We start from the raw sequence: 13,012 nt of genomic DNA on the forward strand, positions 1-13,012 counted from the left end.
TCATAGTTTAGAAATATTAATGCCCTGATTTAGTTATACCTGGTGTTTCATTCTATTTCTGAGGGCACTATGCAGTCAGACTAAATGAATGAAATACTTCTGATCTGCTATGTGTAAAGCCAAATAGCAACATGCACATTATTTTTTTTTAATATATATATATGATTGTTATTTGTTTATTTTTGGCTGTGCTGGGTCTTCCTTGCTGAGCGGGCTTTTCTCTAGTTGCAGTGAGCAGGGGCTACTCTCCAGTTGGGGTGCACAGGCTTCTCATTGCCCTGGCTTCTCGTGCTGCAGCTTCCGGGCTCTAGAGCACAGGTTCAATAGTTGTGGCACACGGGGTTAGTTGCTCCTTGGTATGTGGGATCTTCCCGGATCAGAGGTTGAACCTGAAACTCCTACATTGGCAGGTGGACTCTTCATTACTGAGCCACCAGGAAAGCCTGCTCATTGCTTTTGATTAACTTAAAAGTGGTACCAAAACATCTGCCAGAAGGCACAGCTATGACCCATTATAGAAGAGTATTAATTCACCAGCTAACAAGGGGAAATTTCATTGCTTCTCATCAGCTAATACCCAAACTCAAAATTCTCATAAAGGTGTAGAAGATCACTAGCTTTGTCTGATCAGTTACTATTCAAGGTTGTTGTGTGATCCTTTTTGAAGATAAGAGTAAATCATATTATTCAACAAGAACAATTTTAAATGCAATCTTTAAAACATTTTCTGAAGGGGATGGCAAAAGGATCTTGAGAAAAAGGGTGTTCATTCAGGATATCACAAGCTAGTGAACAAAGCTCTGAAGTAAAGGAGCAGAAATCAGAGATCAATGTTCAAGCTGTGCATGGAGTACAAGTCCCTCAGATAAACAAACGGTAGGATATCACCTTCAAACTGACACTTGCCATCTACCATTACAAGGATCCTGTACTGTTGCAGCCGCTGACCTTCAACACCCCCTTAAAGGAGTTTAGGGTGGAGAGCAGAAATGAGGCACTCTGTGCTCCAGGAAAAACTGGCAGAACAGGTCTTCAGATAGTTAGATATTTTCAGGAGCTGATTTTATGAGCCCAATTCTTGCATCTCCTCATAGCCAGAGAAGCACTAAATCCCTTCATGTTGATTACTTCTCCTCCTGACTAGCAGTAACCTTCTGCAAAAAAAAATGTGTGCTTTATAGCTTGTACTCCCCCTAAACATCTGCCTGCAATGCAGGAGATCTGGGTTTGATTCCTGGGTTGGGAAGATCCCCTGGAGAAGGAAATGGCAATCCACTCTAGCACTCTCGCCTGGAAAATCCCATGGACAGAGGAGCCTGATAGGCTACAGTCCATGGTGTCGCAAAGAGTTAGACACGACTGAGCGACTTCACTTTCACTTTCCCCCTTTTCACCAAAATCACAAACATCATGTTTCCCCTACCTCTTTGGAGCAGTTTCTCAGAGCTATCTGAAATGCTGTCTCCTGTGCAATAATCTTCATTTTGCCCCCCAAAAAGTTCACTCTCATGCTGTGCATTTTTTTAAGTCAGCGATGAATTTGCATGTCATTGACCTGTCTATATCTCAGTTCTTTTATTTCTCAAATTAAGCTAATTCTAAAGAGAGAATAACAAAAATGCCAAAAAAGGTCTTAAGTGAAAGTCGCTCAGTCATATCTGACTCTTTGGGATGCCAAGGACTATACAGTCCATGGAGTGGGTAGCCTTTCCCTTCTCCAGGGGATCTTCCCAACCCAGGAATTGAACTGGGGTTTCCTGCATTGCAGGCGGACTCTTTACCAACTGAGCTGTGAGTGAGGGCAAAAAGGTCTTAAATAGCCTTAAAAATGTCAAAGGGGATTATTATTTCCCTACAAATAGCGCAAACTCTTATTCATTGGAAGGACTGATGCTGAAGCTGAAACTCCCAATACTTTGGCTACCTGATGCGAAGAACTGACTCATTGGAAAAGACCCTGATGCTAGGAAAGATTGAAGGCAGGAGGAGAAAGGGAAAACAGGATGAGATGGTTGGATGGCATCACCAACTCGATGGACACGAGTTTGAGCAGGCTCTAGGAGTTGGTGATGGACAGGGAAGTCTGGTGTGCTGCAGTCCATGGGGTTGCAAAGAGTTGGACATGACAGAGCAACTGAACTGAACTGAACTGAACTGTACTGAACTTATTGGCTGATTTACTCCTGTTTCCTCTGGACTTTTAGCCTGTTAATATAGTAATCTCTGCTCTCCCATGCTGTTTATCTTCATCCTATGAACACACTTAATGGACTCATCTTGCAGTATCAGTGAACAGTATGCAAGAAATATAGGAATTCACAACAAATAAAAACAATGCTGAGGTCTGAAGTCTCTGGTAAACCTGACAAACACAGTCTCCAAGAAAAACAGAAGGAAATGTGCTTCTTATCTGATCATCCTAGTCTGCTTTAGGACGAGAGTACAGGCAATATTCTGAAGTAGATTTTCCCTGTCAGATCAAGCCAAGGGTCTGGCATTTGACCCTGTCTTCCATTGAAAGGCTTTGAAACTGGCCATTCTATTTATTTATTTATCCCATTATTCATTTAATAAAAACTTGTTAACACATTTTGAGCTACGTATTATGTAAGGATGGCATCTGGTTCCATCATTTCATGGTAAATAGAAGGGGAAAAGGTGGAAGCAATGACAGATTTCCTCTTCTTGGGCTCTAAAATCACTGGGGATGGTGATTGCAGCCATAAAATTTAAAGACACTTGCTTCTTGGGAGAAAAACCATGACAAACCTAGACAGTGTATTAAAAAGCAGAGACATCACTTTGATGACAAAGGTCTGTCCAGTCAAAACTATTACTTTTTCCAGTAGTAATGTATGAATGTGAGAGTCAGACCATAAAGAAGGCTTAGCACTGAAGGATTCATGTTTTCTAATAGTGGTGCTGGAGAAGACTCTTCAGAGTCCCTTGGACTGCAAGGAGATCAAATCAGTCTATCCTAAAGGAAATCAACCCTGAATATTCATTGGAAGGACTGATGCTGATGCTGAAGCTCCAATACTTTGGCCACCTGATGTGAGGAACTGACTCATTGGAAAAGACCCTGATGCTGGGAAAGATTGAAAGCAAAAGGAGAAGAGGGTGGCAGAGGATGAGATGGTTAGACAGCATCACCGACTCAATGGATGGGAATCTGAGCAAACTCTGGGGGATAGTGGAGGACAGAGGATCCTGCCATGCCTCCATTCCATTGCATCTATGGAGTCACAAAGAGTCGGTCATGACTTAGTGACTGAACAACAACACAACAGCCATATAAGGAAGATCTATATATTTTTGGCACTGAAACTAAGGAGTAGAGACACACATAATATTATCAGAGTAAGCAGTCTGCCAAAACTTAGATGAGTGCCCAAGAAGTTGTGGGAGCTCAGAGATTGGGGACCAGAGTTAACAGACATATATTCAGTACTGTTTGTGTATGTCTGGTAAAGCAAAAAAATGACAATATTCCGCTTACTTGTATCCTCATGCTTTAAGGATGATCTTACATGCTCTAATGTGTGATGTGGAAGGAACAGAGGAAGATATAAGGAAAACTGCCTTAAAACCACAGGTAGGACAGGGCCAGGTATTTCAGTGAATGAGAAGAAAGTGGCTTTGAATTATGATTCACACATCATCTCTGATTTCTTCATAAGGAATATGAGAACTCTTGTCGCCACCAGCAGCATCTGTTGGACGACAAAAATAGCATATAAATACATACATATATTTATATGTAAACCAATAGTTTGGTTATGGAGAATTTATTATTATGTGTTATGACAAGGACTGAAAGAAGTTTTATTTTTTTACAGCTGTGTAGTTCATTCATTTACTCAATTATTCAACCATTCATTAAAAATGTATTAGGTATTGTTCTTCAGGCACCATCAATACAAAGATGAAGACAATGTGGGCCTTGATAATCCTAAATTAGTTGGGAATACAAAGTGACACACGTGAAACAACTAGCTAATATGACAGTCCTGGAGACTGGCTTAGAAGCAGTGCTTTTCTATATATGGAGCAGAGCTAACATCAAAGGCATTGATCCTTTATGTAGGCAGAGATGAAGCTCTTTATAAGAGACTAAAGGGGTGAATGCTTCACCATTTCCTGTAAAGAATAAAATAGAATTTGTCCTGCTCATTAAGCATGAATCTCTCTAATGCCTTGTTTCAGAAGCTACTCAAAGAGAAGGGTCTCACAACCTGGAAAAGAGAGGTGGCTGGGCAGGATGAAATCACTGGCAATAGAATTATACAATTTGGTTTATTTTAATTAGGGTATCTCAGAAATTGGGGGTGAATGAATTACTTAATTCTCTCTCTCTTTCCCTAAGCAGGTAGATTCAGTGGAAGTTGTATTTGTATCAGTTCAGTTGAGTTGCTCAGTTGTGTCTGACTCTTTGCGACCCCATGAATTCCAGTACGTCAGGCCTCCCTGTCCATCACCAACTCCCGGAGTTCACCCAAACCCATGTCCATCTAGTCGGTGATGCCATCCAGCAATCTCATTCTGTGTCGTCCCCTTCTCCTCCTGCCCCCAATCCCTCCCAGCATCAGACTCTTTTCCAATGAGTCAACTCTTCACATGAGGTGGCCAAAGTACTGGAGTTTCAACTTTAGCATCATTCCTTCCAAAGAACACCCAGGACTGATCTCCTTTAGAATGGACTGGTTGGATCTCCTTGCAGTCCAAGGGACTCTCAAGAGTCTTCTCCAACACCACAGTTCAAAAGCATCAGCTCTTCAGCGCTCAGTGTTCTTCACAGTCCAACTCTCACATCCATACATGACCACAGGAAAAACCATAGCCTTGACTAGACGGACCTTTGTTGGCAAAGTAATGTCTCTGCTTTTCAATACGCTATCTAGGTTGGTCATAAATTTCCTTCCAAGGAGTAAGAGTCTTTTAATTTCATGGCTGCAATCACTGTCTGCAGTGATTTTGGAGCCCCCAAAAATAAAGTCTGATACTGTTTCCACTGTTTCCCCACCAGATGCCATGATCTTAGTTTTCTGAATATTGAGCTTTAAGCCAACTTTTTTCACTCTCCTCTTTCACTTTCATCAAGAGACTTTTTAGTTCCTCTTCACTTTCTGCCATAAGGGTGGTGTCATCTGCATATCTGAGGTTACTGATATTTCTCCAGGCAGTCTTGATTCCAGCTTGTGCTTCTTCCAGCCCAGCATTTCTCATGATGTACTCTGCATATAAGTTAAATAAGCAGGGTGACAATATACAGCCTTGACATACTCCTTTTCCTATTTGGAACCAGTCTATTGTTCCAAGCCCAGTTCTAACGGTTGCTTCCTGACCTGCATATAGGTTTCTCAAGAGGCAGGTCAGGTGGTCTGGCATTCCCATCTCTTTCAGAATTTTCCACAGTTTATTGTGATCCACACAGTCAAAGGCTTTGGCATAGTCAATAAAGCAGACATAGATGTTTCTCTGGAACTCTCTTGCTTTTTCAATGATCAAGCGGTTGTTGGCAATTTGATCTCTGGTTCCTCTGCCTTTTCTAAAACCAGCTTGAACATCTGGAAGTTCACGGTTCACGTATTGCTGAAGCCTGGCTTGGAGAATTTTGAACAGTACTTTACTAGCGTGTGAGATGAGTGCAGTTGTGTGGTAGTTTGAGCATTCTTTGGCACTGCCTTTCTTTGGGATTGGAATGAAAACTGAGCTTTTCCAGTCCTGTGGCCACTGCTGAGTTTCCAAATTTCACACACATATATATTCCCTAGTGCTGTGTAATGGGCTGAGAAGATCACCTCAATAGCAATGAGAATACCTAACATTCAAAACTGGACTTAAAATATCATTCTCTACACTAAGGAACCAAAGAACTTTGAAGAAATGGCTGATTATAGGGCCTTTGTTAACATGTAAAATGGATACATCAGGCAGTGTAAGTGGCTCCCACTGGCCAAAATAAAGATACAAATAAACAATGATATGAATGTATTATAAATCATCGAATAAAGTAAAATCTATAATATGGCACTGATATAAATTAATAAATGAATAAACTGAAAGTTTATTGAGGAATAGGATATTTCATAGCTACAAAAAACATCTCCCACAAAAATTCTTTTAATTGTAAAGGAACAAACAGTTTCATAGTGGGAAGAGCTGTCGGGCATCACCTTAATTAATCAAGAGATTAAAGTGAATGTCTCTGTGTGCTCTCTTGATACACTGCAATGAGGAGAGCACAGAATTACTTTTATGATATGCCTGTCAAGAGGCATAACTAATCAAGAGGAAAATCAGAAAAACAGAAATGGAGGGATATTTTGCAAAATAAGTGATCTAGGATTTTCAAGTCTTGAAACTAAACAAAGATTGCACAACTGTTCCAGTATGCATAAGATGACATAAGAGACATGGCATCTAAATGAAATGTGTTACTCTGAACTGGATCCATTTCTCATAAAGAAAAGAATATTATTGGATCAACTGGTAAATGTTGACAAGAGTCTGAGGATTAGATGGTAATATATCAAGCCTGAAGCTCCAATAATCTGGTCATCTGATTCGAACAGCCAACTCATTGGAAAAATCCCTGATGCTGAGAAAGATTGAGAAGCAGAAGGAGAAGATGGCGTCTGAGGATGAAAAGGCTGGATGGCATCACCGATGCAATGAACATGAACTTGGGCAAACTCCAGGAGATGACGAGGGACAGAGAGGCCTGGCATGCTGCAGTCCATAGGGTCGCAAAGAGTCGGACATGACTGGGCAACTGAACAATATCATGTTTATATAAATGTCCTTATTTGTATGAAATACACACCTAAGTATTCAGTGGTGATGGGCCATCAGATCAGCTCCTTAATCTCAAATGGTTCAGGAAAAAGAAGGTCTTTGTTCTGTATTTGCAACTCTTATCTATGTCTGAAATTCTCTCAAAATAAAATATTTTACACTGCTAAAAATAAAAAGTCCTGGGGCTCTGTTGCCAAGTTGCATTGGCTCACGTTGCAGCTGTGTGAGTTTGTTAAAACATGTAACCTCTCTGAGCTGTTGTTCCTTCGTCTATGAAAGGACTGTGATAATAGTAACTTCTTAAAGGGGTTGTTTAAAAGTTTAAATGAAAAAGGATTTCATAAAGTCTCTGGCTCTTAGGAAATTTTATTTTTCTTCATTAGAGGCTATTTTTCTTACTCATTTTTATGGAATAAAACAAAGGGCTTAATTAGTTCATGTGTAAATTACTACAAATTAGCAAGGATGTAGTGTTCGATTTTCATACTGGAAGATGAAGCATTATTAGTTTTGTTGTTATTGTTGTCCAGTCGCTAAGTTGTGTTTGACTCTTTTGCAACTTCCTCTGTCCATGAGATTTCCCAGGCAAGAATACTGGAGTGGGTTGCCATTTCCTTCTCCAGGGGATCTTCCTGATCCAGCGATTGAACCTGCCTTTCCTACATGGGCAGGTGGATTCTTTACCATTGATCCACCAGGAAAACCCAAGAACACAGGTATTCTTAATTAAAAAACTAATCAGAGACAGTGGATATGATAAAAAAATAACTATCAAAACAGAAAACATCAACACGTGGAAGGCCAGCAAGATGAAAGGGGGAGGGAGCTGGACGAGGAGGGGTTGCTGGAGGAGTGGAGCCCCAGGGCAGGGTGGCAGTGTAGAGCCGTGGGCGCGGGAGGCGCTACCGGTCAGTGCCCCTCGCACCAGCAGGCAACACGCACAAGAAGCACCAGGGTCCCACTGCGCACCCCGGAGCAAGCCCCGCCCTGTGTCTGCAGCTGAGGGCTAACCGCCCTCCCCCTGCTTGCTCCCCTAATTTTTAGCCATTTAATAAAGAGTACGAGATACGTTTGGCTTCAGCTCCACCTCATGAATAATATAAATTTGTTTAACCATATTACTGTTTCATGTACTCTAAATACCCCTATAACAACAATGTTAGATGTCACCAAGTTCCAGCTGTGGAAATGTCCACATATAAATACACAGACGCTTCTCATTTTTATTTGGCTGAGGCTCATGGTGGGATCTGTGGAGGAGGAGCCTGGTAGGCTGCAGTCCATAGGGTCACTAAGAGTCGGACACAAGTGAGCAACTTCCCTTTCACTTTTCACTTTCATGCATTGGAGAGGGAAATGGCAACCCACCCCAGTGCTCTTGCCTGGAGAATCCCAGGGACGGGGGAGCCTGGTGGGCTGCTGTCTATGGGGTCGCACAAAGTAGGACACAACTGAAGCGACGCAGCAGCAGCAGCATGGTGGGATCTTAGTTCCGCAACCAGGGATAGAACTGGTACCTTCTACATTGGAAGCACAGAGACTTAAACAATGGACTTCGAGGAAGACCCTATACAGACACTTTTACTGTCAGAAATATTCAAACACTATAGATGTTACAGTGGCAGAAACGGTATCCAAATCAACAACAAAAGAAGGCAAAATAAATTTTCATATTTGAAGATGACAGGTGCAACTGAGAAAATTCAGTATAGTGAAGAAGAGGAAAGATGTAGTAATCTTTAAAAAAATATATTGAACTATAATTATACAATATTATGTACAATGCAATGTATGTATGTATGTAATATTATGTTAGTTTTATGTGTACACATATTAATTTAACATTTAAATATATTACTAAAGTATTACTATGATAACAAGAGTTGGACACAACTGAGTGACTTCACTTTCACTTTTCACTTTCATGCATTGGAGAAGGCAATGGCAATGCACTCCAGTGTTCTTGCCTGGAGAATCCCAGGGACGGGGGAGCCTGGTGGGCAGCCATTTATGAGGTCGCATAGAGTCGGACACGACTGAAGCGACTTAGCAGCAGCAGCATGTTCACTGAAGTATTATTTACAATAGCCAAGATAAGGAACCAACCTAAGTGTCCATCAACAGATGAATGAAGAAACAATATGTGGTGTACACATACAATGGAATATTACTCAGCCATGGAAACCACTGAAATCTTGCCATTTGTGACAACATGGGTGGATTTAGAAGGTATTATACTAAATGATATATTATTTATTGTTTTTTATTGTTACCCTGACAAATGACCGCCAGCTTGGCTTGAAACAAAATCCATTTATTGTTGCACAGTTAAGTAAATACAGATCAGGATGGGTTTGGCTTGGTCTTTGATTAGGGTCTCACAAGACAAAGTCAAGATTATCTCCTGGGCTGTACCTTTATTTGGAGGCTCTGGGGGACAATCCCCTTGTAAGATCATTTAGGTTGTTGGCAGAGTCTATTTCCTGGCATGTATAGATCTGAAACTGTATGAAGCAAATCATCCTCAATATTAATTTCTCTTGTATAAATGCAGCATAGGTAATTTTAAGACAATTGAAATTGTACACTCTATATATAAATGCTTCTATAGAGAATACAAGATTATTTCAATTTTAACTCAGAAATTTCGATTTACTTAAAACTCAATCCCATGTTTTTTATCATGGACATGATTCTATGCTAGTTTAAAACTCAATCCATTTGTTGGGTTGTGGCCATTACCTGTGCCTATTCTGGGTTACCTTGGTGGATTTCTGTTCTTTAGGGGTCTGATTGGATACCTTCTAGGAAATTTGTTTTAGATGAGTGTTCAGTCCTGTTATATCTATTCATAATAATTCTAGATGGGATCCTCTCACCTGGCCAATTAAAAATACCTGCTCTGAGACTGGCCATAGATTTAAGTTTTCTCTTAGGGTCATTTAAATTCAATCGGAGTTATGAGCTAAGTCTCAATAAAAAATTAACTTCTCATCTATTAAAAGGAATACTCCTACAATTATGGGGAGGATCTACATGGTTGACACCAGGCTATGGTCATTTAAGTTTAAAGGTTCCTCTATGTTGGGAACGGTTAAATCATACTAAAAATGATCAACCTGGTAAGTATGAGACAGGCTGGGTGATTTATGAACTATGCCTGTTATCACCCTTAGAGAGAGTGATTGGTATGGAACTCAGCAGATTTGTGGCAATAATTTACGGCCTTGACATCTGCACGGATGATACAAAGGTGCAGCCTGGGATTCCCATGAATTTAAGGTCATACATGTTAACAAATTACAGGTAACCCCAACCAATCTACCATTGGTATGATCTCAATGGGTCAAAGATCTGTATTCTACTGGTATGACCATTTAGCAGTTTGTGTGTGTGTGTGTGTGTGCCTTCAATGAGGTTGGAGGATGTAATTGACCATATCTAAGCCTCGACAATGGCACCCCACTCTAGTACTCTTGCCTGGAAAATCCCACAGACGGAGGAGCCTGGAAGGCTGCAGTCCATGGGGTCGCTGAGGGTCGGACACGACTGAGAGACTTCACTTTCACTTTTCACTTTCATGCATTGGAGAAGGAAATGACAACCCACTCCAGTGTTCTTGCCTGGAGAATCCCAGGGACAGGCGAGCCTGGTGGGCTGCCGTCTATGGGGTCGCACAGAGTCAGACACGACTGAAGCGACTTAGCAGCAGCAGCAAACCTCGACAACTTTCATAAGCTTTAAATGATAGTAACCGAGCTATTAGCCTATTGAATTCTGAGATCTCTATGATGAGAAAGGCAGTGCTACACAACTGCAAGACCCTTGATACCTTACAGCATCTCAGGGAGATATCTGTGCTATAATTCAAACTGAATGCTGTATTTTTGTACCTGATAAATCCTTTAATGTAACACATTTGAACCACATGAAAAATCAGGTTTCTGCTCTAAGTGACCCATTCCCTAGTCTTGACAATCTTTAAAAAAAAAAAACTGGTGTGGGAGGCTCATGGCTAAAATGTTTACTTTTAATTCCCTAATGTTATTAACGATACCATTTGTATTTTGCTTGTTTCACCAGATTATTATTTCTTGTATTACCAAGTATATGACTGAGCCTTCAACAGAAATGATGACTAGACTTGAAGCAGTTGATCAAATGTATAGTTTGATATATGATAAATGATTGTAATAGTGTAACTCTAGAAGGCAATGCCACCCGACTCCAGTACTCTTGCCTGGAAAATCCCATGGATGGAGGAGCCTGGTAGGCTGCAGTCCATGGGGTCGCAAAGAGTTGGACACGACTGAGCGTATTCACTTTCACTTTTCACTTTCATGCATTGGAGAAGGAAATGGCAACCCACTTCAGTGTTCTTGCCTGGAGAATCCCAGAAACGGGGGATCCTCGTGGGCTTCTGTCTATGGGGTTACACAGAGTTGGACACGACTGAAGCGACTTAGAAGCAGCAACAAAACAACTCTATAATATTAGACATTTAATATCTGTCTTTCACACCTTTTCTGGTTCCCCTTCTTAACTGCCAAATTAGCCAAATTATCATCTATGTAGGTGTTTATACACATTGAATCTCTATTGGGGTAGAGAGGGAAGGATGGCTTAGGAAGAGCATTTAAGGTGATTTGAGAGTTCCCATCACCACAGTTGTCCATACCAATTTTGTCTTTGTTGCCACAATGAAGAAAGTTTTGAAACATTCCAGAGAATTGTAGATTAGAAAGTGGAACATGACAACGACTACATTGGGCATTTACAGATGCATGGAGGAGTGAAAGCGGTGGCCCTCCATATAAACAATAACCTGCATTTACGTGCTTTTGTGCACACCCCCCCAGGAGGGCCTGAATCTGGCCACCTCCCTCCCCCATGGTTCTATAGCTCGGAGGCTTGGCTTAGGTGGGGTTGGAAATGTCCTAGAATAGCTCTTTGTTGATTTTCCCTCATGCTAGAGCCTAGTGTTGCTGTGAAGCAAAGTGCTATTGAATTTGCTCACTCAGGCAGAACACTCAACAGGAAGGAAGGAAGCGGCCATTCTTTCTGGTCTTATTGTCCAGCCACCAGGCTTAAGCAATCAAACAGCTCTGTGGCCATAGCTGGGTGCTTACAAGCCTGTTTTTTGTGTTGTTTTTTTTTTTTTTGCCCAGTGGTGGGCACTGGGGAAGGGGGCAGGGATGGCTCTTTATACTTTTCATTTATTTTTGATTCAGTCTGATGGCATGTTTACATGCTCACTCTCAGGTACCCATTTTCTTACAACAAAGTGAAAGGAGAGTCAGAGTGAGTGAGAATAAATTTTGGAAGTGGAGTAGCCATATATTGGGCTTTCTCTATGGATGTGTTGTGAAAATAGGAAGAAGTAAGCATTTATGTCACTAACAAATTTTGACATGTGTCACTATTTTGGGGTTTTGTGTGTGTGTGTGTGTTTAATATTTACTTATTTATTTTGGCTGTGCCAGGTCTTAGTTGTGGCATGTGGGCTCTAGTTCCCTGACCAGGGATGGAACCCAGGTCCATTGCACAGGGAGTATGGAGTCTTAGCCACTGGACCACCAGGGAAGTTTGCATCACTACTTTAAATCACAGTGTTTAACATGCCTCTAACCTTGTCTTTGGACAAGTCTTTTATCTTCTTTGCAAGTCAGTTTTATTTTCCGTTTTCATTAATAGAATAAGGATAGTGACTTGACTTTATGTCACAAGGCTAGTATAATAATCGAATGTATGAAGAACTACTTAGAAAAATATTGCATCAACCTAATATACACTATTAGGATTCTCCTGAGGAAAAAAATGCCACCAATGAAAATAAGTAACCAAGGTGAGAAAGAGAACTTAATAAATGCTAAGAGTTACTGAATTAAAAGAATACATTTTTGTCATTGATACATCTGTTTGTAAATTAATAAAAATACATAAACAAAACTTTGACAGCTTTCTTCAAAGTCTGAGGTTTCTCCAAAACACTGTAACTTTGGGATTCCACAAGAAGGTAGTTAGTAGAAATCGATGCCCGGCAGAGAAATCGTCCCTACTCTCAGGAAGGGACAATTTTTTTCCCCAAGTATTTCCTCAATTTTTAAGTGGTTTTAAAATGCATTTATTAAAACTAAAACTTCATGTGATTATTATTCTTTCACACATAAACTTTGAAAGAAATGAAAATCTTAAAATCAAATACAATGTTAAA

At 40.6% G+C, this 13,012-nt stretch overlaps 1 protein-coding gene across 2 annotated transcripts in view; it reads right to left on the minus strand.

Moving 5' to 3' along the window:
- Window positions 1–3,172: 3,172 nt before the first annotated feature.
- The window catches only part of LOC102408857, a 432,924-nt gene continuing 423,084 nt past the window's right edge, over window positions 3,173–13,012 (minus strand). For both annotated transcript variants that reach the window (XM_045162556.1, XR_006639893.1), the window contains one exon: window positions 3,173–3,713. In XM_045162556.1, coding sequence (XP_045018491.1) covers window positions 3,652–3,713 — 62 coding nt within the window. In that variant the 3' untranslated portion in view covers window positions 3,173–3,651. The remainder of the gene's footprint in view (window positions 3,714–13,012) is intronic.

The sequence above is a fragment of the Bubalus bubalis genome, chromosome 13 (assembly GCF_019923935.1).
Source record: "Bubalus bubalis isolate 160015118507 breed Murrah chromosome 13, NDDB_SH_1, whole genome shotgun sequence".
In the NCBI taxonomy this organism is placed as follows: Eukaryota; Metazoa; Chordata; class Mammalia; order Artiodactyla; family Bovidae; genus Bubalus; species Bubalus bubalis.